Source organism: Ailuropoda melanoleuca, unplaced genomic scaffold (assembly GCF_002007445.2).
Source record: "Ailuropoda melanoleuca isolate Jingjing unplaced genomic scaffold, ASM200744v2 unplaced-scaffold11384, whole genome shotgun sequence".
NCBI classification, from domain to species: domain Eukaryota; kingdom Metazoa; phylum Chordata; class Mammalia; order Carnivora; family Ursidae; genus Ailuropoda; species Ailuropoda melanoleuca.
In genome coordinates, this window is record NW_023179820.1 from 4,278,519 (window position 1) to 4,305,881 (window position 27,363).

At 35.7% G+C, this 27,363-nt stretch overlaps 1 protein-coding gene across 1 annotated transcript in view; it reads right to left on the reverse strand.

Moving 5' to 3' along the window:
* Nucleotides 1–27,363, reverse strand: part of PXDNL (peroxidasin like) — a 450,026-nt gene that overhangs the window by 30,694 nt on the left and 391,969 nt on the right. The window contains exons 18-19 of the mRNA XM_034650166.1: nt 9,479–9,613; nt 7,360–7,568 (exon numbers count right to left, since the gene is read on the reverse strand). Coding sequence (XP_034506057.1) covers nt 7,360–7,568; nt 9,479–9,613 — 344 coding nt within the window. The remainder of the gene's footprint in view (nt 1–7,359; nt 7,569–9,478; nt 9,614–27,363) is intronic.

Sequence of the window (27,363 nt, forward strand, 5' to 3'; positions counted from 1 at the left end):
GTTGCAAATTAATTGGTTCATTAAAGCTTTATAGGAGTTTCTTAAATCTTACTTCTTTAGTAATACTTTGAAGACGTTTTATAAGTTAAGCATGAAACAGCCATAACATCATGAAATATTATGGTAATAAAATCAGTCTCTTATGGAAGAAATTAAGCTTTCATTAGTTTACAAACATAAGCACAATTTATTTGAACTAAAGTCAAGAGTAAACATAAATATATTTACATTTGTATATAAAATATACTGTATTTAAAATTACTTGATGCTTTAAAGACAGAACTTAATATAAACTAGCAGCTGGAAATTGCAAGACCAGATGGTTCCATAAACCCCAGTAGAAAATATGTATCTGTTGGTTCTTTGTGAAATTGTTTTATTTGAAAGAAGTTTCATTTAATTAAGTGGCATGGTGCCTTCATACATCACCTGCATTAGGTGTTATTTTTCATTTCTAAAATGAGTGGAGAGTAAATCATTTTCTTTTGACATTCAAGGAAATGTTTTATGCTTTATGTAAAATCTATTTTATCAGTAGAGTTTGATTTATTTGATCTATAGCACAAACAAATGTGCCATTTATAAAGCTTTCTGAAATAAGTAGATCGGTAATAAGGACTTGTGAATATTGTTAGTTGCAACAGTGATGTCTATAATATTATGCAAAGACTTGATCTATTGATTAAATGATACTAAAAATTAGTTGAAATTGATGGTAAAATGTCAAGAGTGTTGCATTTACAATTTGTTAGCATAGGATTCTAAAAGGAAGGTCATCCAACTAAATAAGAGTTCCCGTATTTATCTCAGGTAAAAGGGAGTTGGAGGAAATTATGGAAAGTACAGAGAAAAGAAAACTAGCTGTGACATTACAAGGTACAATAAGGAAGAACAAAAAAAAAAAAAACCTGGACATGGAATTGAGATGTCTGCATTCTATCCCTAGCCTTGCTAATAAATAGTGAGGGTAAGTTACTTAGATCTTTTCAATTTTTGCTTCCTAACCCTAAAATGAAGTGACTTTTCTTTTTTTTTGTTTTTGGGTTTGTTTTTTTCTTTTTTCCAAATCAAATGATCTCTTAGGTTATCTCTCATTCTGAAGACTTATAACTAAGATAGCTAAGGGAGAAAAGGAACCCAGAAATGTAACATGAAATGCTTTATGCTTTATAAATTATAATAAGTGATATAATATATTAAATCTAAAAATCTGAGAAATTTTGCATTACCTTATAAGCTGGTAAAATAAGATTCCTACTTATTAAATTCATCCGTTCTGTCATTTGCTATTTTCATCGCTGTGATTTTGTTAATTACAACCGTTGTGAGGTTTCCATGTCCTCTTTTCCTTAAAACCAAATCAAATCAAACAATACTTTGAATACTTGCTGCTTATAAGATAACTTCCACAGTGAAGGCTCTGTTCTGAACCTCTCTTTGTTCTTTATGTTTTTCTCCATATTTTTGTTAAGAACTTACTGTTTCCTTAGTACATATTTATGGCATTGAATTACTACTTTTCTGCTGGTTGAAACAAGAATAACACCAAATCAAGCAATTTATTCATCTGATAACTATATCCACAAACTGGCCTAATGCTTATATATACTTTGAATCACCTTGTAAGTTGTTTTGACATAATATAGACAGACACATTGTGAACAGAATAGCATTTTTTTATGTACTCAGAAAAACAGAAACTTCATGAAGAGTAGGTAAAATAATCTTTGACTAGAATCTTCCATGACTTGAATTAGAATATTGTTTCTTTAATCCTTACCAGTGTTAATCATTTCAGAGTGCTGTATTTAAAGACTAACTCATAAGTATCCTAATTTCCTGCCATATCACCTATACCAAAGGCATGCATCTGTTTAATGCAAGCTTGTATCCAGAACCAGCTCCCACTTTGCCTCTGCCATTTTCCCACATTTCTCTGGTACTACTTACTGGTAGTAGCACCTGTGCAAATTACAGGTTCCCTAGTGACTTCCAGTGCACTGCTGGGTGGTACAACAAAGAAATCAAACCAGGAATATTTAGAACTAGTCTTTGAAGGAGGTTATCCTGGTAGATGGCATCCAATTGTCTTTAGATTTTTTTCAAATAAATTGGTTCACACATATTTAGCTGCAGTTTGCTCATATTGACAGAATCAGAGTCAACACACCAGACAGTTTAAACCTATGTGTCAAATACAGAAGCTGGGAAAAGAAATAAATCCACAATGCAAAAAGCATGAAGTAGACAATGACAAAATAGAACAAACAAGATGCCTAAGGAAGTTTTCCTAAGTTTTTGGAGGGTCGCTGTGTGATTTTTGTTTTTCTTTATTTATTTCTTAGTTTTTAAAAATATTTATTTATTTATTTGAGAGAGCTAGAGAGAGTGTGTGTGTGCAAGCAGGGGGAGGTGCAGAGGGAGAGGAGAGAGAGAATCTCAAGCAGACTCCCCACAGAGCATGGAGCCCCATGTGGGGCTTGATCCCATGACCTGAGCCTGCTTGAGATTCTCTCCCTCTCCCCTCCCCCCACCCTTATTCTCACACACTGTCTCTCTCTAAAAACAAAAACAAAAATACCAAAAACAAAACAAAAAACAAACAAACAAACAAAAAACCACATGGGCTTCATAGGCTTAGAGCCCATGGGATTTATATCTTCCCAGACAAGAGGACAGGAGGGAGCATGAATGACCTAGTAAACAGTTAAAGTGCATTTTGCTTTTTCCTGGTGGTAACTCTTAAGGTTCTATATCAGAATGCTTTTAATCTTCAAAGAAACCAATGTTTTATAACTGAATTTCAGGTCCTACCTTAGCTTCAGATCAAAACTAGTTTTCCCACAGCTTGTTTCAGTACATTTTTAGTCCACACAAGAAAGTGCATAAAATGATTAAACAGGAACCTCTATGACCTTCAGCAACCACATCTGCTGGTTAACACGGTCACACAGGAAAGCTCAGCTACCCATGTTTTTCCCAAAAGAGCTTAGATCTTGATCAGAATGCAGCTCAACAAAAGGCCGAAAGAAGGGTGCCCAGTGGTAGATGCCTCATCACGGGGTCACAGGAACTGCAGGGATTCCCCAGTGTGGAAGACAGGCTTTCCCCTTGGTTCTCAGTCCTGGGGCCAGGCCTCCCCAGGGCAAGCTGCAGTGCCTGGGACCCTGTAGACTGGTGCATACTCAGGGGCCAGGAGAGGGCTGTGCTGAGGCCCTGGAAAAGAGTCAGTCTGAGTGCTCCCGAGGGGCCCAAACACCTACGGAACCACTCAGCCAAGGAAGAGGACTGCGAGCAGCTCAGCTCTGGAAGGACTTGGCATCCAGATTTCTGTGGTTTCCCTAATAGCTTCTGCCTTCAGGGCCTGCCAGGGGTCTCTACTTCTCAGAAGGTGGAGAATGACCTGGGTAGACGGGCTGTCTTCCTGCCCTCAGCCTCGGAGGGGCTGATAGCACCCTCTGTGAGGTTTTTTGCCATGAGGTTTTTTTAATGTCAACAACCTGACCTGAATCCCTGGCATCCAAGAGAGGAAAAGTAACTGTCCATTCCAGGATCCTAACTACCAAGGAAAGAGTAGGAGATGCCATAGTCAGAGCATGCCCCATGGGATGGAAGAGGCAGAGAACTATAATAAAGAAATTTAAGGAGTGGCAAATGCTGCAGAGAAAAACTTCCTAAAGCTTAATTAGATGATGTTGGAACTACGAAATTAAATAGAGGAATTTAAAAGGAGGATGGTTCCTACTGAGACTGAAATTAGTGAATTTGATATTAGTGGCCATGTGCAAAAAATATATCAGAATATTTAGCAAAAATATAAGAGGTTGAAATAAGAAGGACAAGAAAAGAGATTTGGAGGGCAAACTGTGTAGGGTTAACACCCAAAGATATTTCAAAAGGAAAAATATATATATATATATTATACAATATTTAAGGAACATATAATTATCAAGGAATATGAGATTCACATCCCTCTTTGTTGAAGAAAAATATAAACCTGTGAATTGAAATTGGTCACCAGGTTTGAGACTGAGTTGATAAGAAAAGTTACACCGAGGCATATTCTGACCTAATATATATAAAATGGAATGACTTGGGAATATTTATACAGTGGTATGAAGCAAACATAAATGGGTGACATAATGTGACAAATGACATGCAAAATGAAAACAAAGTCCAACTCCTTAACACCGTAAGATACTCCGCCACCTCCCTGCCTACACAAAGGTACAGCAACACAGCTCTCTAAGTGACATACAGTCCCGTGTCCAACTTTTAGGTCTTATGCCATCTACTTACCAAGAATAACAAAGCACAGTTATCCAAAACTCAATTGCATTTACAATATTACTGTTTTAGAAAGATTAGGAGTTAATTTCAATTTATTTATGCATTTAGGAGAGGATTTTTGTTCTAGTTAAATTTAAATTTGGAACTTTTGATAATCAGTATTAACCAGTAGGCTACTATTTATGGAAAACAGAACTGAAGAAATAGTCTTAAAAATTTTTTCTCCTTTAAAAGTAATATATACAGTTCAGTTGAGAGTCAGTTTGATAATACCTTTCCTTTTAATAAAGATAAGCCACTAAGATTCCTTGGAGTGGCTGTTTAAATTCCGAACCGAGCTCTATGTTTTTCTCTAGGACAATGAAAGTTAAATCATTTCAGAGTGAGATTATCAGGGGATAGTGAAGAATTCTTCAACAGGAATGGGAATATGAGTAAGACAAATATAGTGATTAGTAAAGATAGTGATTTCTAGGTCCTTTAATAACATGCATTAATACATCCATTCAATACATCTCTTAATGCTTTAGGAAAATAACAACTTCAGGTCTGAATGGTGGACACAATGTGGCTGACACACATTTCTGGACCCAGTTAATTCAGATCACTGCAATGTATAACCTAAGGAAAATTACAGACCACCAATCAACAAAGTAATTCCTCAGTGATTTGAATGATTCTATCTGCTCCTAAATACCTGCATTCTGCTGTTAATTGGGAGGCATAAGAAGTCTCTCAGTTTAAAGATGTCTTTTAGTTAGGTTTTCTGGAAAAAAATATACTTGTTGGTCAAAAAGTGCAAGGAAATATAAAATCTGCATCTACTTTCAATGCTTCTCATTATTAACATGTTCAGATTCCTTATATTATAATTTACTTGTATCCTGAGGTGTGTTTACACCCTTAGGTGATTTTGCTCCTGAAATTACTTCTGAGCATTGTATTGAGGAAGATATATTCTGGCATGTGGCCAAGTATGGTTTTTGAGAATGATAGTGCTGTAAGAGAAGACACTTCATTTTTCTATTCAACATCTTGGTAAATGTTTATTATTGGTTAATTAATTTCCAGGGATTTTTTTTGAGACACTATCAAAGAAAGAGCATTCTTACTATTGCTCAAGACCACAAATTAGGATCTTAATATTAAGAATGCTTTGCATATTAAAGATTCCCTCCTCTCTTTGCCTGTTAAATCTTTGCAATGCATTTTCCGTAACATACATCACCAATAACAAATGCATTACAATTTAAGTAATGAGAGGATCTCTCCTCTGGGTCCTGAGATGTCTGAATCTGATAGTATATTGGAGCCACAGGATTGAAGGAGAAGGAGGGTGGAAGAGGCGGGGTGACTTCATTTGGTGTCTATTCACTGTCTGTGCCATGCACCTGTCCTGTGGGTGTTCAAAGGAGACTGTGCACACAGAGAAGAGAGTTGAGGCTTTCACGTTGGCCACATATAGGTTTAAATCCCAGCTGGAGGACCTCAGAATGTGTATTTAGCATCCAGGAACCTCATTTTTCTCATATGTGAAGTAAGGACAATGATACCCTCCTTGAAAGACTCATAAAGACTATGAGGTAGTTAGGCGTTATGTATGAATCACCTATCACAGGGCTGGTGGTATAAGCATCTAGAAAAGTCATATGTGGGCATAACAGGATCACAGCTTTTGCTTCCTGGACTTGAGTCATTGCTTCCATCCAGAGCACAGTTATTTCCATTGTGGCCCACACCCTGCCATACTATTTTTTTTCCTCTGCTCAGTGGGCTCAATGCCCAGTCTAAGGATTGCAGAAAAAGAGGAGTGTTACTACTTGCCATTCATCTTGTTTTGCACATTGCTTCCCTGTGTCCAATGTTTTGGAGAGCTGGAAATATTTCATTACGCCTGGCCATAATCACTAAGAATTTGAGGTGAGAGAATGTACACCGCTTCCTCACAGTACTAAATGTCTTTCTTCTCTATCCCATAAAACCTGCCATAGAAACTGCAACTCAGGTGTTGCTGTGTTTTTGATTCAACATTTTCTCATATTTCTAGGACTTGCTTTTCCCACTCAGGAATGTTTGGGGTTGATAACATCTCCTCTCCTGTGAAAGCCAAGTACTACTTCTATGATGTCAGCTGCCTTTTTCTTCTTAGAGAACATCAGAGCTTCGCCAGGTCCGTAGCCTCTATACGTGGCAGGCACGAGGACACTGTGGCCCTTGGGATGGTAGAGGCAGAAGAGACACAAGTGCGGTATCATGCGAGAGATACGTGCTCACGTGCAGAACCACGGCATGTTCTGCTCAGAACCATCAAGCTCTTACTTCATTTCTAGGTGTCAGCAGACATACATTCTTTCCCGAGCCCTAGGTTACCACTTACTCCAAGTTATCTGATGCTCTTGAGCCATATTCTTCTCATTTATTAAAGGAGAATAGAGTCACATTTCTTAAGAGGTATTGTGGTGACAAAATAGATGCATACAAAGCATCTATTAGGTAGAGTTTGGCTCATAAAAGATGATATGGTAGTTGTGGCAAATTATGTTGTGTCCCTAGAGAAAGTTCTCTAACTCTATCAGGACATTCCCAAATTTCCAACGAACATGGGTACAACATTCTATGGAGACTAAATAGTCTAAATTAGCTGAGCTACTGTGATTTTTTTTTTCCTCTTTGTGGTCAGCTGACCCCCAGGAAGTAGATACATCTAGTACCAAATGACTGGAGTTTGATGTTTGGTGTACTCATCTGAAGGGAGGGAGAACTAGAAACCAGATAGATCACCAAGTCCCACCCCATTTTGCTGTGCCCTCACAGCTCTCCCATGTCCCTACCCTCTCTGACAAGCCCCACTCTGAGGAAGCTAGATCCAAATGGAGGAGCCTAGGAGGTGGAACCCTTGGCCTTCGCGTTGTCCCCTCCAACATCTGTCTACTTCCTCAGGGGAAAAAGACCTGCTCTCATATGTTTTCCTCCATGCACCTTTGTTAAGGAGCCTAGTGTTTGAGGCTAGAAATCTCTCAAGCGCACATGCATGTAAATCCAGACAGAGCTAACAGTGTGCTCACTGACCTTTGCAGCAGTCTTGCCACACTCGCAGATCGACCTGTGGTATCTCACTGCAGCTCAGGTAGTCCTGTGGGTATTGTGCCTTCACGAAGACATCAGCCTGGACTTGCTGGATGTTGTCACCATTGTCACAGAGCACACGGGCCAGTGACGCCTGCTTCAGCTGAGTGAGCTGTGTGGGAGTGAACACCCCGGGATTCTCATACCAGAACCTGGTGGTCAGCAAGGAGAAGCACAGAGTGAGGGTCTTGGACAGAGCACTGCACTGAGCTGCATGCGGAGAGTGATAACAGCAAAGAAGAGCTCAGCAAAAGAGAAGCATATGGAAAGAATAATGTTTGTTCTCTCCAACTAAGCATGCTTTGAATTGCCTCCAGTATTTATAAAGTTCTTAAATCCTGTGCTTTTGAACTATCACTTTCTATTCAAGTTTTACAAAATCATTCAAAGAAAAGCTTTGTAAAGTTTTAAGAGATTTTTAAAAAGCACGTTTTCTAATCTAAAATTCCATAAACTGGTGTTAGAAATTACCTGAATAATTTAATATTGACATGTTTGCCTAAAAGGAAAATGTTGCTATGTAATTATTGATACACACTAGTTTATTACATCTGTCGGCTAATTAGAATGAACACGTTCTGTTTCAAATGAAACAATACAGTTTAAAAACACTATTAAAGTGAGCCCTCGTTCATTCCTTCAGAAGTATACAGGACCATATGCCAAGCACTTTTCTCATGCTAGGCATACAACATAAGATAGGAAGCAAAAGACTGTTGCCATTCCCATGGTATATGGGCTGAGCTATGTCCCCTCAAAATTCATACTCTGAAATCATAGCCTCCAGTACTTCATAATGTGACTTTATTTGGAGATAGGTCCATGAAAGAAGTAGTTAAGTAAAAATAAGTCACTAGAGTGTCATGGGGAAATTAAGGTCATAATCTAATATGACTAGTGTCTTTATAAGGAACGGAAATATGGACACAGACAGGTACAGAGGGAAGACCACGTGAAGAGAAAGGCAGAAGCTGGCCATCTACAAGTCAAGAAGAGAGTCCTCAGTAGGGACCAACACTTCCAACCTTGATCTAGACTCCGGAACTATGACACAATACATTTGTTATTTAAGCCACCCAGTCTCTTGGACTTTGTTTTGGTAGCCCTAGTAAGCTAATACAAATAGGGAAGACAGCTTACTCCAAAAAACCAAAGCTCTGCTAAATTTATTTTGTTTTTGACTATAAATATCCTTAGATTATTATCAATTGAACCTATTAGCCCAACTATGCATTGCAATAAATCCAGAGTGCTAAAACTAATTTATAAAAATTAAAATGAAATATTATACTATGAATGTTTGCCAATGTGCAATAAAAGGAATTAAATCTGTTTCTACTTTCTTTATAATTCATAAGTAGAAGAGATTGGGAAGAAAAGTTTTAAGTAAAGAATAATTTTTAGTATAACTTTAATTAAAAACTAAGTTCTATGCAATGTTTCAAGTCATACACACACACACAGACACACACGCATATATATATATAGTCTCTGCAGACCATATATATATATATATATGGTCTCTGCAATAGTACAAAGATTGAATTGTCAAGCAGGTTCACAAGAATCCTAGCTCTTTCTCAAGACGGTACTAATGATTCAGAAGATACAGCGAGTGCTCTGGAACACATTTGGTTCAAGTAAGAGAGGAGAGCTAATAGTGTGTCCCATGCCAACCCCAGTGGGGGCTGCTTAGTTTTTCAGTTTTCTTCCTTTTTATATTTGGTTAGCCTTGCAAGAAAGACATTACATTAATTTACATCTCCTACCAGCTGTCTGTCATAATTTCATAAATTCAAGTTGATTTACAATAAACACTTTAGACAAACCAGTCTATTTCTTTTTTTTCTTAAAAGATTTATAAAAATTTACAAAAAGGAATGCTATCTGGTATTATCAGTAGTCAGAAAAATTCTGTGACCAGATACCATTTGTTATTTCTCATTCAAAATATTTTAAATCATAGAAAGCATGGAATCATACTTATAATGTTATTGTACACCTATATTTTGGGGAAAAAAACAATTTTGTTATCTTTGATAAGTATAACATAATTCTTCACCTATCTCCATCTCTTAGCCGCTGAAACTGGGTAACAAACAGGCACATAAGTGTTGGTCCCACTCTTGTACCAGGGATCAGGTCTTCAACCATGAGGGCGGGCCAGAAGTCAATGTTGCCTGGTGTGCCATATAACCTGAAACAAAGATGTACACACATCACATACTGAGTGTGAAAGTGACAATGACAGTATTATTTATACGAATGGCTACAGAGCATTTTTTAAAATTTATACATACTAAAAAGAAAGGCAGAGATTATTATTATTCCCATTTCATGGGTAACAACTTGGAGATGATGGAAAAATTTAGGGATCACCCAGCTGGCCAGGGAACAGAGCAGTGACCCAACCAAGAGCATTTAACATCAGTCATATAACATTCACTGTGTTCTTCTTTATAATCGCTCTATAAGTATATGGAATATAACTCTGTGTGTGTGTGTACGTCCAACTAATTCTTTCAGAAACGTGTAACAAATAAACTATTAAGAAATGTCCATGTCAGTGTATATGGTAGGTAGGTTAAACAGAGTGAAAAAATAATTTTGTGGAAAGAATATGTGTTAGATAAATTTTCTCTTGCTAAAAAGACAATGATATTTGATTTGATCTGAAGTGATTTTTTTTTAAATAAAAAAAGTCATAATGCAAATGACAATTAAGCAAACAGCTTTGGACTCACCACCCATTTAAAGAAAGAAAATAAGACCAGGACCCATGAAACTCCTTGTGAGAGTGGCTGAGGCTGTTTTCTCCCTGTCCCTAAGAATAAACATGGGAACAACTCGACCTGTCCTGTTACTTTAACCCTTTATTTCATGTGTATGATTCTGTAGACTCCATATAGATCAGCTTCATGTTTTAACCTTAACACAGATGGAAACACAGTGTTTATACTTCCTTTGTCTCACTGAACGGTTTATTTGGAGATTCATTCCTGTTGCACACATCTGCTTCCTTTTCTCTGCTCTATAGTAGCCCATTGGATATTTTCCCAGTTTAGTTGTCTGTTCTACTGGTGATGAATATTTGTGGTGTTCTCATCTTTTTACTATAAACATTCTCATACATATTTCTTCCTATGGACAAAGGTCTCTCTAGGCCAGGCATCAGCAAATTTTTACAACAAAGAATAAGATTGTAAATATTCTCAGCATTGTGGGCTACATTTTGCAATTACTCAACTCTTCCCTTTTTCACAAAAGCAGCCAAAGATGACACATAAACAATGGGCACAATTTGTTCCAATAAACCTTTACTTACAAAATCAGGCAGTGGGTTAGATTTGGTCAATGGGCTGTGGTTTGCTGCTCTCTGCTCTAGAACTTGCTGAAGCTAAAGCTTCAAATGCTGGGTGTGGAGCATGACACCAAACTGCTGTCCAAAATATATGTACAGTTCATACTCTCATAATGAGCATATAAAAGTTCTCTGCGATATATATCTTCAATTTTAATAGATAGTGCCCTTGGTATATTGAATTTATTCTTCAAATTTTTTTTGTTTAGTCAAATCTCATTGCTGCTCCCCTTCTTCTTCTCCTTCCTCCACGTCTTCCTTCCTTCCCCGACCCCTTGTCCCCTCTCCATCCTCCCCCTCCTGCTCCTTCTCCTCCTCCTGCTTCCCCTCCTCCTTCTCCTCCTCCTCTTGCATTTCTTTTCTTAATTTCCGATGATAGCTGGGCTTTTTATATGTCCAAGTGCTTGTTTGAGTGTTTGAGTGCTTGTTTAATTCAGATTCAAGTGTTGTATTATAGATTCCTTCTGTTTCAACTCCCCCACCCCCGGAGAATTTTTCTCTGAAATGTTTTGATTTGCATTTTTGTTTTCTTGCTACATAGATTTATTTGAAATAAGCTTTCTCTCTCTCTCTCTCTTTTTATTCCTAGGCATTTCATGAAAAGTATTTCTAGTTCAGTAGCATACTCTTCTGTCACTGCAGTGAAGTACTGCATCTTTGACTGAAGTGTTGGCGGCAATGGGAGAAAGTAGGCATTGGCGGGTTTTATTTCTCCTCCATTCCTAGCATTCTTAATTCTACTTCATTCTGCTTTAGCTTCCTATGGGATCTGAAGCGATGCTATCCCCTCTCTACTTCTCTTCTGTCATCAAAACATGACTACCTCTGGTTACTTTCAGCCTGTGAGTGGTGTAGTTGACTCCCAGGTTCCAGAGCTACATTTGGTGATTTAACACTTACTGCTGAACTGTGTCCTTCCAGAGAGATTTCTTTTTCTCGTAGTTCATCTATATGCCCTGATCCCCTTTCTTTTGACCACAAAGATTTTTAAATTCTCCATTCTTCTCTCCATGCCCACAGACTTGCCATGGAAGTGGAGCTTCAATGGCAGCTCTGTTGAAACTTGGTGATTATTTCAAACTTAAAGTAATTTGAAATGCATGCCATTCTTGTCTCCTACTAATTCTGAATGTATGAGTCATGTGTTATTTGGTATGTCCTCTTCATCAGTCTCGTAGTTTTGTAGGAAGCCATGTCAAGAGATCTAAAATCAAATGACCATTGTTTTTCTAAGACTAACTAGAAAATATGCCTACTTTGTAAAATTTGTGCTAATCTGATGGTTGTGAAATCGTGCTTTACTATGATTTTTCATTATCCTGATTAATTATTTAGTTAAGCATCTGCTATATATTGATTGAGCATTCTTTTTTTTTTCATTAAATGCCTATGTATACCATGTCTTTCCCCATTTTCTATTGGGTTCTTTTTCTGTAAGACAGAGAGTCTTAGGAGTTCTGTGTATATTCTAGATGCTAATGCATTGTTATCTATGCTCAAATGTATTCCTCAAATTTGGGACTTTTTTTTTAAAGATTTATTTATTTATTTGAGGGGGAAGGGGCAGACGGAGAGAGAGAATCCCAAGCAGACTCCCCATGGAGTGCAGATTCCAATGCAGGACTCAATCCCAGGACCCTCAGATCATGACCTTAGTCAAAATCAAGTCAGACACTTAACCGACTGAGCACAGAGGTGACCCAATGGGACTTTTTGTATTAATTATTCTCATTATGTTAGACTTTTATGAAAAATTGTCTTCATTTTAAGCTCAATTTTATCAATTTTTAAAGTTTTTTTAATTTAATGCAAAAAAACCTTTTCTTCATCAATGCCATGAAGATATTCTCCTTTACCTTTTTTAAAGTTCTAAACTTTTGCCTCTCAGATTTAAGTCCCTCATCTATTTGGAATTGATTTTTATATGTGATGTGAGATAGGAATCCATACTCATTTTTATCCATGGATAGCCGATTTTTACTGCATCACTTATTGAGAATGTTCTCATTTCTCACTAATTTGTCATGCACTACTTTCAAATATCATGGTTCCACACAGGAGCACATTTTTTTGTGTGGATTTCTATTCTAGTCTATCAGTCTATTTGTCTATTCTTGAATCAATATCACATTATATTAATTACTGAAAGCTTTATAATAAGTATTGTTAACTGGAAAATCAAATCACTCAATTAAAGATTCTTATTGGCCATTTTCTCTACCAACTTAATTTTAATATCAGCCTGTTGAAGCCACAACAAAGAACTATTAAGATCTTAATTAGAATTCCAATAAATATATCATTTTAGGGGAATACTGACACATTTGAATTACTGAATCTTACTCTTCCTGAACAAAATCCATGTCTCCATTTCTTAAGTTCTCTTTAGTAACTACCCAGAGAGTTCTCTAATTTTCTTCCTAAAATATTGCACAGATTTTGTTAATCTTTTCTTTTCATTTGGTATTGAAATGTAATTTTTCTTATATTCCTCTTAGTTTTACTATGTACAATATTTGCAAAAAATTATTATGACAGTTTTATTTGATCCTTTCCAATATTTCTTTCTTTATTTTATGGCCTTACTGTGGTTTCCAATACAACTTTGATATTAATCATGGTAGTTGCCATCCTTGTCTTATTCATGTGTTTAAATGAAATGCTTTTAACATTTAATCAATTGCAGTAGATTTTTTGAGCTGCTCTTTATTAAGTCAGGATGTTCCGTTTTCCTAGAATACTAAGAGCCTTTCTTAAAATCAAGAGGGATGTTGCATTTTACCTGGAATGTTTTTTTCTATAAACACTGAAATTATCATTTCTTTTTCTTTTTAATATTCATGACATAAATTCTATCAATTCTTTAAAAATATTGGACCAATTATATTAGCAGAATAAACCAATTTTCATCATGTTTAATATATACATTGTTCTACTGGGATTTTTAATGTTTTGTTAGAAGTTTTTATCTAGGGGCCCCTGGGTGGCTCAATCAGTTAAGTGTCTGACTTCAGCTCAGGTCATGATCTCAAGGTCCTGGGATTGAGCCCTGCATCAGGCTCCCTACTCAGTGGGGAGTTTTCAGCTCCGCCCCCCTGCTAGTGCTCTCTCTTTCTTAAATAAAATAAAATAAATAAATAAAAAGTTTTTATCTAAATTTATATGAGATGCTGTCTTATTTTTTTTAATATTTTATTTATTTATGCGACAGAGAGACAGCCAGCGAGAGAGGGAACACAGCAGGGGAGTGGGAGAGGAAGAAGCAGGCTCATAGCACAGGAGCCTGATGTGGGGCTCGATCCCTTAACGCCGGATCACGCCCTGAGCCGAAGGCAGACGCTTAACGACTGCGCCACCCAGGCGCCCCGAGATGCTGTCTTATAAAAGTTCCTTTTTTCATACTGTTATTGTTTTTGTTTTTGTGTTTTTTAAATGTCAAAATAGTATTGGCCCCTAAAAGTAACTTACTTAGTGTTCTGTGTTCCCTGATTGTGTATTCTTGAAAAACAACATGGGCCTTAGGACTTTAGGACTAAATTGCATACTAGGTTTGATTTCAAGAACATGTGTCCAAATTTATTTTGAAAGCTTCCTTCCCATTTAAAGTCATAACATCTAGCACATTTTGCTACAGCATTTGGTTTCTCTTTATTGCTGTGTCCCCCGCCCTACATTTTCAACAAAATAAGTTAAAAAATTGTTACTTAAAAGTGATTTTTAATTATTGTTCTGGGTTGAATTACGTCCTCAAAGAAAGACCCAGTCCCGAATGTGGTCTTATAATTTGTAAGTAGGGTCTTTGTGGATGCAATCAAGTTAAGATGAGGTCAGCAGGGTGGGCTTTAATCCAATATGAATATGACTGCTGTCCTTATAAGAAGAGGGAAATATGGACACAAGACACACAGTGAGAACATCATGTGATGACAGAGGCAAAGATTGTGGGCTACAGCCAAAGCCAAGGAATGCCAAGAATTGTTGGCAAACCACCAGAAGCGAAGAGGCAAATGATTTTCCTTTGTAGGTTTTAGAGGGATCATGGTCCTGCTGACACTGTAAATTCAAACTTCTAAGCTCCAGAACTGTGAGGTAATAAGTTGCAGTTGTCTTCAGCCACCCAGTTTGTGGGACTTTGTTATGGCAGTACTAGGAATCTAAGACAATTATTAACTCCCATAATTCCATACAAAAGTCAACTCCTAATTTCTAAAACAGTTTTCCGGTCAAAATATTCATTGTCCTGTTCTCATGTTTATTTTTTAATATGATGTTATTTTGATAGTCTTTGAATTTACCATTAAATTAATTTCTTAGACTCAGTAATAAAGATGTTGTATTCTGAATGGTTAAAATGACATTATACAGCATATGATAAATAATGCTTAATGCAAATCAGAAAGTTAAACAAGGTGAAATTATTGTCTGTGAATTGTTAAGAGTTCATACAAGAAATGGTAGTTTGAGGTTTTAGAAATTAGAACACTGAACTTTCCCAGATAAGGTAATATTGGCTTTGTTAATTTCAGTCCTTTGATATTAATTTGTTTTTCACCTATTAACAAATTCAGCTGAACATTAACCATTCCTATCCCTATTGTAACTTATTGCTTTAACTGTGGCTCCCAACATAGCTCCAAGAAATATTAAGACCCTTTTAAAGGTATTTAGTTCAGGTACCATAGTGAGTAACTTATTCATCATATATGGCTTATTTGAAACAATAACGAGTTCCAACCTCATTAGAGGGAAGTCTGCAATCAATGACTTCTCAAAACATTTTTTACTGATTCATCTACATTACTCAGGAGAACGTTGGCTCTTTTTTTTTTTTTTTAATTTTTAAAGTTACAGACATTGTACCTCTTCTTTTGGTTATAATTAGTTCCTAATAGGAATATAAAACAGCTTCTATGTTTAATTCCTTGGGTATGTCAATTCACTTCTTAGATTTCCTCCCCAAAGCTAATATTCAACATTTATTCCATACTTGAAAATAGCAATCCAACATAAAAGTGGTATGGTTATTGATTAAGAAAATAAAGGCAAGAAAAATGTAGCTTAAATTAAATCTCCTTATAGCTTGCAGCCCACTGATAGATAACTGAACCATGCAGAATTTGACATTCCTCAAGGAACTCATGGGTGCCTTAGTGCCTTAATGCTTCTGTTTTATTAAAGACTAAAAGTAATATTATCTTAACTGCAGCTAGTCCCTCAAGGTCCTGAAAGCCTTGCTTCCAAATTCCTTAAAAGCTTAGGCTATCCCTAACCCCCACTAACTAAAATGTATATAATAAGTCACTCCTCCCCATCTCAGTACATCTCTTTCTGACCGCAGGTCTTGTCCCTGTGCTATAATAAAAACACCTTTTTGCACCATTAAATGTCTCAAGAATTCTTTCTTGACTATTGGGTTCAACAATCCTGCATCAGTTATGACTGTAAAGAATTACATAATCCCAGGGCACCTAAGTGGCTCAGTAGTTTAAGTGTCTGCCTTTGGCTCAGATCATGATCCCAGGGTCTTGGGATCAAGCCCCTCGTCAGGGTCCTGCTCAGCAGGGAGTCTGTTTCTCCCTCTCCCTCTTCCCCTCTGCCCGCTTGTGTGCTTTCTCTCTCTCTCAAATAAATAAATGAAATCTTAAAAAAAAAGAGTTATATAATCTGAGATGACATCTGATCAGCACTGCTTCTGAAAGTGACAACAGTGTATACCAACTTCCTTTCTGCTGAGTGCAGGAGCAAACTAGAATGCTCCAGGTACTTCTAACCAGAAAATTGACTTAAGCACTGCATTAGTGTGCACTGCCCAGAGCAAGTATGAAAACTGTCTCCATAAATAGTCTCCTAGCTTTGATAATGTAACATTTAACTGTGTTTAATTAAATTTAGCTTCTAACCTTTTTTATTACTGCAGAACAAACCACACATGGACCAATGTTTAAAATGCTATTTTTGTTAATATTTTGATGTACAGAGACTTGAAAGAAAAGATCTTCAAACCTTGGCAAGAGCTATTGCATGCCACAAAGATGACAATGTAATCCACATCTAATTTCATAACAATACTTTGACTTAAAATCTGTTCTAGAAAGATGAATAATAAAAATAATAACTTTCAACTGGATCGTTCTGAGAGACACCAGGGTAGAAGGTCTTATATAGAATTCTTTTCCAGGTCTCTACATGCTTCCTGATTCAGAGAATGAAAAACATATAATGTAGCAAGGTATGATTTTAATGAAACAAATAAAAGCCTTTACCACAAACACTGAGGAATGGTGCTTTGTGAGAAAGTGTCCTTGTGGAAAAGCTTTCTGAGACTCTTCTGAATTTTTAGAATAAATGTGATCATTTAGTAGCTTTCAGAGAGAAAATATGAAACATGCCCTTCAAAAAAAAAAAAACAAAATGCCTTTGTGTGCTCTCACACAAAATAAAATTTCTTCTGCTTCAGAATGATTGCTTCAATTTGAGAGAAATAAATGACATAACTATAAGAAATTAAAACAATGAGAACATACCACCTCACCAGAGTGATTAGTCAAACCAGAAACATTGTATGATATGACTTTACGGTTGATTTAAAGTCATTGAAACACCAGAAGAAAAGTTAGTTCCTTAACCTGGAAGAAAAATTCCTCAAAATACTTTTTACTGGAAGCTTATCTCAGGACTCTAAATGTTTCCCGAAAGATTTTAATGACATCATATTTTTTCTTTTAAAATTCTTCTACAATTAAAATTTTATGCATTTTGGAGATCCATTAAGCTCTACCTTTAAGAAACATTACCTCTGTAGCTGAAATGGCATAGAAAATTAAGCAACTGGGGAAAATAAATTGTCACTTTTTTTTCCTTTTTTGAACAAATATATAATACAATCCATTTCTTTTACAAGAGGAGGAACTTTTCTTTCTACTATAACTTTACAGGAGGAAAATAATCTAATCTACTTTACATAACATTTTTTAGAGAACTAAAAATGTTTTAATAGTCATCAAATTGTCAGAAGTGGAATACAGAATATAAAACTCTATTATTACATATAATAATAAAAATAGTCATTGAAACTATCTTGTGATCACTTAGAGGAAAAAGAAAGCGAAGGGGGAAAAAGTAGAAAAAAGAACAAGAAGAAAAAGAATAAAAACATAAGATCAAGGCAGAGAATTGAGAGCAAGAGATACATCCAGACATCATGGAGACTGGGATAGACTTCCTCACAGGAAAAGGGACAGGTTCATACCCATCAGAAATTGATGTACATGGAGAACTAACATATTTGAAAAACATTCAGAGAGAAGATCTTTAATGAAAATAATATTTGGACATTTATAGCATGGCAACTAGTAACAATTAAGTCCCCCCCCCGCCTTTTTTTACCCCAGTGGTAGACATGGATGAGAAATTTGCTTTTTGGTATATTTTTCATAGTCAGGATAAAATACTGAAAATTTTTTTTATTTAATTCTACTCACATATTAGCAACCATTTGAAATCTCTGGCTCTAAGAAGTGTACTCTTTTTGCTAAAAGATTCCTTAACAAGTATTGGATGTTAAAGACATGTAATCCCCCAAAAGAGACTTTTCATCATATCATAACCAAAAAGAATGGAAAATAACAGAAAGAGGAAAGGAAATACATTTTTCACTGTGTGAGACAATACTATTGAATGCCATGTCTATAAACCACATAAAAAGATCTAATATACATCCTGTGGTAAGCATCCCACACTTAAGGAGATACAGTAATAAACCATGGGAGGGTGGTGGAATGGGATAGGCTGGTGATGGGTAGTAAAGAAGGCATGTATTGCATGGTGCACTGGGTGTTATACATAACTAATGAATCATCGAACTTTACATCAAAAACCAGGGATGTACTGTATGGTGACTAACATAGTATAATAAAAAAATATGATTAAAAAAATAAAAAATACACCATGGTTTGAATTTCTGATTATGACACACAATTAACTCTTTCATTCAGTCCACAGATTCTTAATGACTTCTAGAGTTCTGTAGACACTAGTCTGGGATTAAGAATTGAACTAATTGACAGACTGTGCTCTAAAAAAGCTTATCCAGTCAGGAGGCATAACGGATATTTAAAATATAAACTACAGTATATAAAATAATATATAAAAGTATATTGACAAAAATGGAGATTTCTTTAAGTCTCTGAAGTCATGCTCCATATATTATAATAGTTGCAATAAGAGAGATAATAACATGAAATAGATAGAGATGAGTAAGAGAGATAATAAATTAGAGAGAGATGATAGAAGATGATAGATAGATAATAGTAGATAAGACAGTCTTTTCAATATGCCATTTTAAGTGATAAGCCTTTTATTTTTATTGTACTATTTGATCTTAACTGTAAATATTTGATTTATAAACTTCATTTGTGTCTCCAAAACTGTGAAACAATTTTGGTTTGGTACTCTGAACTTCTTCCATCTTGCTCCATGGCTATTTCAGAAGTTCTCCGACCAAATCCAATTTACCACCACTCTACCCCTACATGTTCACAGATGAACTATGTTCCTTCTTTACAGAGCAAATAAAACCCACAAACAGCCATCCACCACAAACTATGGCACTGCTGACATCTCCTCACCTTCACCTGCCCTTACAATTCTCCCTTCAGACAAAATTCTAAAATGATGAGAATTCATAGATTACTAGAAAAAACAGTCCCATTTAGTATCTCCTATCACTCACTTGTTCCAATTTGGCATATTGCATTGAAATTCAAAAGCCACGTTAACTACTGGTAATAGAGATTTCCTACGTTTCCAGACGGGAATAGTTATAGTTGAGGGGCCATGAGGAGGTCGCATCTGGTATGCCAAGTCCAGTCAAATGGGAGCAACTGCGGGCTGCTGTGAGAATCACATTCAGAAGAATTCTGAAATCATGTCCAGGTTCAGCGAGAAAGAGCCCTGGAAGCAGTGTTTGTCACAGATGTGACAGAAGGAGACTGGTCACGGAACTTCTAGTTATTTGCCTATTCTAAGCTAGTGTTTCATTGCTCACTACAATATTGGCTGTGTGCCTTTTATTAAGCAAACAGCAGAAACACGGCAAACATTTTATAAATACTTGTTAATTACCTTAATTAATAATTAAATGAATAGGTGAATCTAATGGTAAAAAGATGCTACTATTCCCAGAATACTGAGAATTATGCTGCTGCTGTTGTGGCTGACTACTATTTTCATTCTGAATGCGTGTTCAATTTTACCAAATGTCATTTTGTTGTCCTCTGAGATGACTGTATGGGTCTTATAATTGGACATTCCGTTGTGATCATTATATTGATAGTGACTCAATCTTATTTTCCTGAAATTATCCCTCCTTAATCACTGGATTTTTCTATTACTATTCATGATTTGTCTGAGAAGCAATTTAACATTTTTTATTCCTTATCAAAAAAGATATTAGGATATGATTTTATTGATGCTGTCTTAAGGTTTATTACCAAAGGTATGCTACTTTCATCTAATAAATTTAGTGGAGTTTCATCTCTTTATATATTCCAAAATACAATGTGTTCTGTACAATTCGAAAGAGTTTGCCTACTTCGAGCCCAGAGACTATTTGAAAGCTATTCTTTAACAATTTCAAATTTCTAAAGGCTCTAATTTGACATTGCATCTTTCATTATCCTAAGACCAACTAGAAAATTATTATTAAGATTTTCAAAATTATTTTCATAAAATTAAAATAGCAATTTTTTAACTCTGCTTATTGTATGTTTCCATTACTCCCAGCTCTTGGATATATTAATTAATATTATTTTTCACCTTTCCACTTTATTAATTTTTGCTTTAATTCTTTCCAACTTCAGTCAGACACTTATCATAAGTATGAAATAAATGTCTGTCAAGCTCAGCCTGTGATATTTGTGGCTGTTGATTACCATAATCCAGCCTATCTTAACTATGCAGGCTTCAAAGATACAGATTTGTTCTATTTCCTAAATTAGGTAGGCAGTACTGGGTACATTGTTCATTGAATCTGAGGACTCAAGCCTTTCTTCAAATCCATAACTCTTCTGTTAACTCTTCCATTGTGTCTTGCCTGTATTCCTTTTCCTATCTTTTGGAAAGTCTATAAATACTTGGCATTTTCAATCTTTCTCCATGTCTCTTAGTCTTTCTTATGATTTGCTCTTTTTATGTGCTAGTGCTACATGCTGAGTGATTCCTTCAAGTTTCCAGTTGACTAATTCTCCATTCTAATTAGTTGTTTAGCATACCTATTGAGATGTTAACTTCAATTCTGTATATCATGGCTTAAAATTCTATTTATTTTTCAAATATCTGTATTTCTTATATTCTCTTTTTCTTTTAACATAGTATCCATTCTTTAACATATTTAATTAATTAATTAAATGTACTTTCACAATATCTTTCATATTGATCTGATCTCCCTTGATTTTGGATCCCAATTCCTTCTTTGTTTTGTTTTGTTTTATTGCTTTTCGTTTATTCTCATTGCTGGTTGTCTTACGGCCATTTATTCACCCAATCGGTTTAATTTGTGTCCATATGTGACAGAACTTCTTGGGAGTCTGTTTTCTTTCCTGTGATTGTCCATATAAGCGGGCTTGAGGAGAATTTACGTAGTGATTTCACACAAGTTTTGCCAAGATCTTAGTGGTTTCATGTGTTCCAGAGCAGTTTTCATGCTGATGTGTCAGGTGGTCTTTCAGCATCATGGTGTCTGAGTAAATTCAAATTTCTCTCCTGTGTAATATAGGCTTAGATAAGAATTTCACAAAGCTTCTTGTTTTATTCCAGCATCAGTCCCTGATGGTTAGTCAAGAAACTATCTTGTCGCTTCCTCTTTCCTAATGGGAAATATTTTTCTGATTCCCTTCATCCTTTGTATAGATGAACAACCTTTATGCAGGGAGCTATGTTTCACCCCTCTACCTGCAGCAAGCTGGAGGCCTTTTCCTTGCCCTGGGTGATATTAAAACCCCCACCTCTGATTCCTAGAACTACTATTCATGTATCATATAACTCCTGGGCCAAGACAGCATTCACCACTGATTTCTCCCTGGCTTTTAGTTCTTTGTCCTTTATGGCATGTAAAAATTGTCCTTTATTTTGAGCTTTTTTATGTTTAAAACCTTCTTTATATTTTTACTCTTTATTCAATAGTTCTAAGAAAAAGTTCAACAGAAAAAAAGAGGCTTTCTTTACTGAATTGGTTATTTCCCAAGAAATTCTCTTGAAGTCAAACTGTCACAGAAAGGTGGCTATTAGTCAAATTCCTTATAGAACATATCATACTCTTTTTAAGGTTGCTTTTCTGTCATTTTCCAAAAATGGAATAGGTAAGAACAGCAAAGAAAAATTTTAATATTGTATACAGTACAATATGTTTACATTTCTAATTGCATTTTCAAATGTTACTTCAGGTAGTTAAAAATAGAAAATGAGCTGGATAATTCATTGACTATAGAAGTCATACTTAAAAAATTCTACCCTAGCTAGAAAAGGTTATAAAGTACCATTCGGAGTTAATGTATAATGGGGATATGGACCAAACTATCCAAAATTCGCAAAGAACATCTGTGTTATGCAGAATGAAACCAATTATTGACTTAATCCAATATTTTAAAGTATTCTAAACTGATTCCAACTAGTTTATGTCTGCCTCAAACTCAAGTATTTTCAAAGGAGATTATTTTAGGATGTTCTATGAGTTTCCTATGTCTTAACCAAAGAATACAAGCTTAAGGAACTGAAACCTACACAGGTCATGTAATTAGCCCATGTTCTCAAAGTTGATTACTGTGAACCTGGAAAGGGAGCCAGGCTGTATCACAAGTCCATACCTTTTCTAATACTCTTGCTTTCTTCATATTGATTATGGATCAGGTAAGTATGAATATTAATTTGCACATTCTTTCCTATAACTTACTAAGCACTTAAAAATATTTTTGTGTAGTCTACTAACTTTGCATGATAAAAGTTGTTATTGCTTTTCTCACCCACTAAAGCAGAAAACCATTTCAACTGCTTTCCCCAATTCAAGTCAACAAGTGAAGATGTAGATTCAAGGTCTCCTGGGGTTTTTATTTGCTTAGTGAGGCAACCAGCTGACATAATTAAATGCACAAAGAATAGATTTTCAATAGTGACAATAGTGTGCTTTGTATTATAAAGTTAGAAGAAATTGTTTGATAGTCACATAAATTAATATCAAAGTCCTTCAGTAATTTTAATACAAAGAGTAAAGAGTATATAACTGAGATTATTCTGGCTCCATTTTGATATTTATTTTGTGAGAAAAAAACTTTGGGTTACACATATAATGACTTTTGCACAATATAATGTCAATCTCCTTTGCTCCAATCTGAAGTGTACCTTTCATGTGAATGCCATGCTACCATGAATAGGAAAGGGAAGACTGTCTACCATGGAGACACATTCTTTCGAGCTTTAATTACAGAATATTTTTCTTTAATTTTCCTGAATCAACACTACTGACAACTGGAAGCTAAAACAGATTCATTTAAGCATGGCATTCTAAAGTTTCCTTACAGCTAGCATTCATTGGGCTCTTCTTAGTTGCCAGACACTCTGCTGAATTTGACATGCCTTAAATAATTTAAACTTCTCAATAAACTTATGAGATACTATTATTGTTGTCCTTTTAGAGATGAGAAATATGAGACTAGGAAAGTTTACAAGAAGCTACAAGGTGAGAAGTTATCAGAGAGAGCATCTAGAACTCTTGTGGTCTGATATCAGAGCCTTTATTTCTCTGTGCTGTATTATGTTTCTCACGATCTCCTGTTCTAAACCCAAGCAAAACACCACCACTAACAATTTTTAAAAAGTAAAGAAAAGAAAATATTAGCAGTAAGTTTTGCATAGTGACCATGCACATTTCAGCTTCCCTTCTCCTGTAAAGATGAGCATGTCCTAATCTCTGGAAACTGGACATATATTAACTACCATAGCAAAAGAGATGTTGTAAATGTGAATAAATTGAGGGATGTTGAGATGGGAGATGACTGTGGATTACGTGTGTGACCACACAGGTTCTTCAAAGTAGGCAAGAGACTGAGGAGTAAGTGAGGGAGAGTTGACTACAGAATAATGTCAGAATGATAGGATGTGAGAAACTCAACCAGCATTGCTGGCCCTGACGATGGAGGAAGGAGTGCAACCAGGCTCTCTCTAGAAGCTGGAAAGGCAAGGAAATAGATTCTTTCCTCTGGATCCTGCAGAAAGGGACAACATGATTTTAGCCCAATGAGACATATTTCAGGCTTCTCACTTCTAAAACTGTAAGTTAATTAATTTATGTCATTTTAAGTCACCATGTTTGTGGTAATTTGTTACAGCAATAACAGGAAATGAGCACATAATTGTATATTACTCTAGTTTGGCTGTGGATAAAGCCTAGACTTTGGAATCAGATAAATTAAGGTTAAAATTTGCATTCACTACTTGCCAACTGTGTGTCCTTGGGAAAGTTAACACTAGTTCACACGATAATGGCCTAGAAAGTGTATAATGCTTCATGGCGTATATAGAAAAGATCCTCCTGAAATATTCTATTCATTTTTGAACATGAAGAGCCATTTAAACAAAAATAGAACCTTGTATATCAAATTGTTACCTTATAAAATCCACAAAATTTAAAAGATTAACAAGAAAGTCATAACTTCCACTTAGGGATATTTTGATATGTGACTGTTTCATTTTGATATGAGAAAACTGTAAGTCTAAAATAAATAGTATCATTCCTGAGTCTTGAAATAAATTAGAATAATTCATCAAAGAATATCATTCTTCTATTATGTTTTTATTCTACTAAAGCAGGTATCAGCAACCTCGTTCTTAAATAACAGATAATAAATATTTTTGTTTTTTCAGGCCACACAATCTTTACTGAAACTACTCAACCCTGCCATTATAGTGGGAAACTGATCACAGATAATATGCAAATGAATGGGTATGGCTGCATAACAATAAAACTACAAGAACAGGTGACCAGTCTGTAGGCTATAGTTTGCCAAACCCTGTGTTAGAGTCTGGGTTGAGGAGTATTCACTTTAACTCCGAAGTTTTATCATTCATAGTGCTGTCTTTCACTCTCAAGTTTCCGGGGGTATATGGTCCTAGTCCTATGCTCACAAATGCCTAGAAGTCCTTGGCCTGCCCAGAAACTCCCCAAGGGATTGGGCCACTCTTTCATGACCACTTATCTATTGTCATTGAAAAACTCCCAGGTACAAATTGGGACTGACCCAAACAGGCACAATGGTCATTGTGTGTCTACCTTGCACGTTGCAAAGATGCCAACCCTAAGAAATACGTACTTGGATAAGCAAAAATATCTGTGGTGGGTTGGTCTAGTTACTGAGTAACTACTTGGAGGCAGATTTACCATGAAGCAAATGAAAATAACTCTTCAGAGCTGGAACCACCAGGATCTCCCCCCACCCCCCGCCCAGGCCCTAGAAAGAGCCTGTGATGTGTCCACATGGTCACATGTGCTTCTAAAACATGTATGTGGATACACTTTAAGCCTTGCAATCCTGGACCATCCCCTGACTTTGTAAACACTGTTCCAGTTACTGGGCATATCACAAAACAGCCCTCATGATGACTGAAATGGCATTTAACAGATTCTTTAAAATCACACTTGAGAGACTGTCAAATCTGGGAATGCCATTTAATTCATCTGTGCTGCCTCCTCTTTCCTAATCCTGGTTTATAAATAACAGTAACCTAACAAATGTTTGTGAAATTGATATGCTACTGAGAGGACCAATGCTTTTCATGCAAACAGAAAAGCTAAGTCATTGAAAAAGGAAGTTTTTCAAAAACAAGGATTTATTAAATTAAAGAAATTAGAGAAAAGGAAATTAAGAAAACTATGGGACAAAAGAAACAACTAAAATTTTTTTCAAAGAAGCCTATGTTTAATTAAAAAATGAAAGGTGAAATTATGGAAGGGAGAACATGGAAAGATTAACAGACATGATAAAATTTGGTTTCCAAGGGGAGAAAACAATGCCATAGAGTAACTGAACAGACATGAATCATAGGAGACATCACAATAGGACAAGATACATTGGAAAACAGGCAACACATGGCTATTTTATTGCTTTATTTTTTCCTTTTTTATTTTCAGCAGAGAAAAAAAAATAGCTTTGGAAAACTTTAAAAAAATCTATTACTGCCTAATGAGACCCATACTTACTTCAATTGACTTTCAGGGCAGTTAGCCTGCCCGCCTCTAAATCACCAGCATAATGTCATTGGATAATGGGACTGCCACAATATAATTCCATAGCTACCCCACTGCTCCTTTCTTCATTTTCTAAGGGAAGATTATATAAGATTATAACAAATTACGGCTACATATGCCTCTCTTGCTACAGGTACTGACACTAATGGATCTTAGCTCCACTTGGCTGAGAAATAAATCTGTTCTATAGATTGGCAATAAACAGGCTCACAGTCAGGGAAATCGGCTTCAGCAGATCACCCACGGTTCTGAGAAAAAAAGGGAAAGATTTGATGGGGAATATAAATATAACCTTCTTTTATGTTTGATTTGTGATCGAAATGGCTAAGCTGCAGTTTTTTTCCCTCTGCACATGTCAAGGCAGATACTGGGTGTCGAGGTGCCCCATAGGCAGCATCACTGTGTGTGTGTGTGCTCGGGGACGGTGTGACGGGGACCAGGGAAGACCCACTGTTTCCAAAGACCTTCCTCAGCAGAGTGTATGCTGCTTCCACATAACTCAGTGATAACTGAGTCTTAAGAAACCTGGATACATGTGAACATGAATCTGGAAGAAAACAATAAATAAATAAACAATGTATATGTTAGTGAAAATATTAGTTCTAATAAGCCCTGCTTTTTCCTCAAGAACTTATAATAAAGCAATTTTCTATCTTTAGCTCACAGTAGAAAAAACAGGGACCTGGTCGTCCTTTAGCTTCTGAAAAGTAACTTTTCCACTTGAAAGCTGAGAAAGAACCTATCGGTTACATTTTATTTTTTAACATTTTAATGAATGTTCATGCCATAGTCATTTTAAGGTGATCTTAACAGGCAGGTCATGTATGAACCCATATAGATCAGGTCTGATACTTAACCAGAATATTTTATTTAGGATTTGGGCTAATAAATAAAAAGCTGATAAAACGTTTTAGTCTACTATTGTCCTTCAAGTGCTTATCTACTGGAAACTGCTCATGGTCAGAAGTCCTTATGAAATAAAAAATAAGCATGCCTGTTTAAAATTAAAATTTTAGTTTCTTAACTGGAAGTGAGTTTCAAATAAGTCCCAATGGTCATATTCATATTAAAATCACAAACGAATTACACTTCTTTTTTACAGGGATTTTTTTTTTGTAGTTGTTGTTTAAGATATATTCAAATTTATTTATGTAATATACCAAAATTTATTTCGCTTTAAACTTATGTATTAAGATTTACATGGTCCAAACCCCTAAAATCTAAAGAAACAAGAATTATACTACCTCAAAACCAAAACAAAATAAAACAAAAAACCTTGTGTAATCTATTC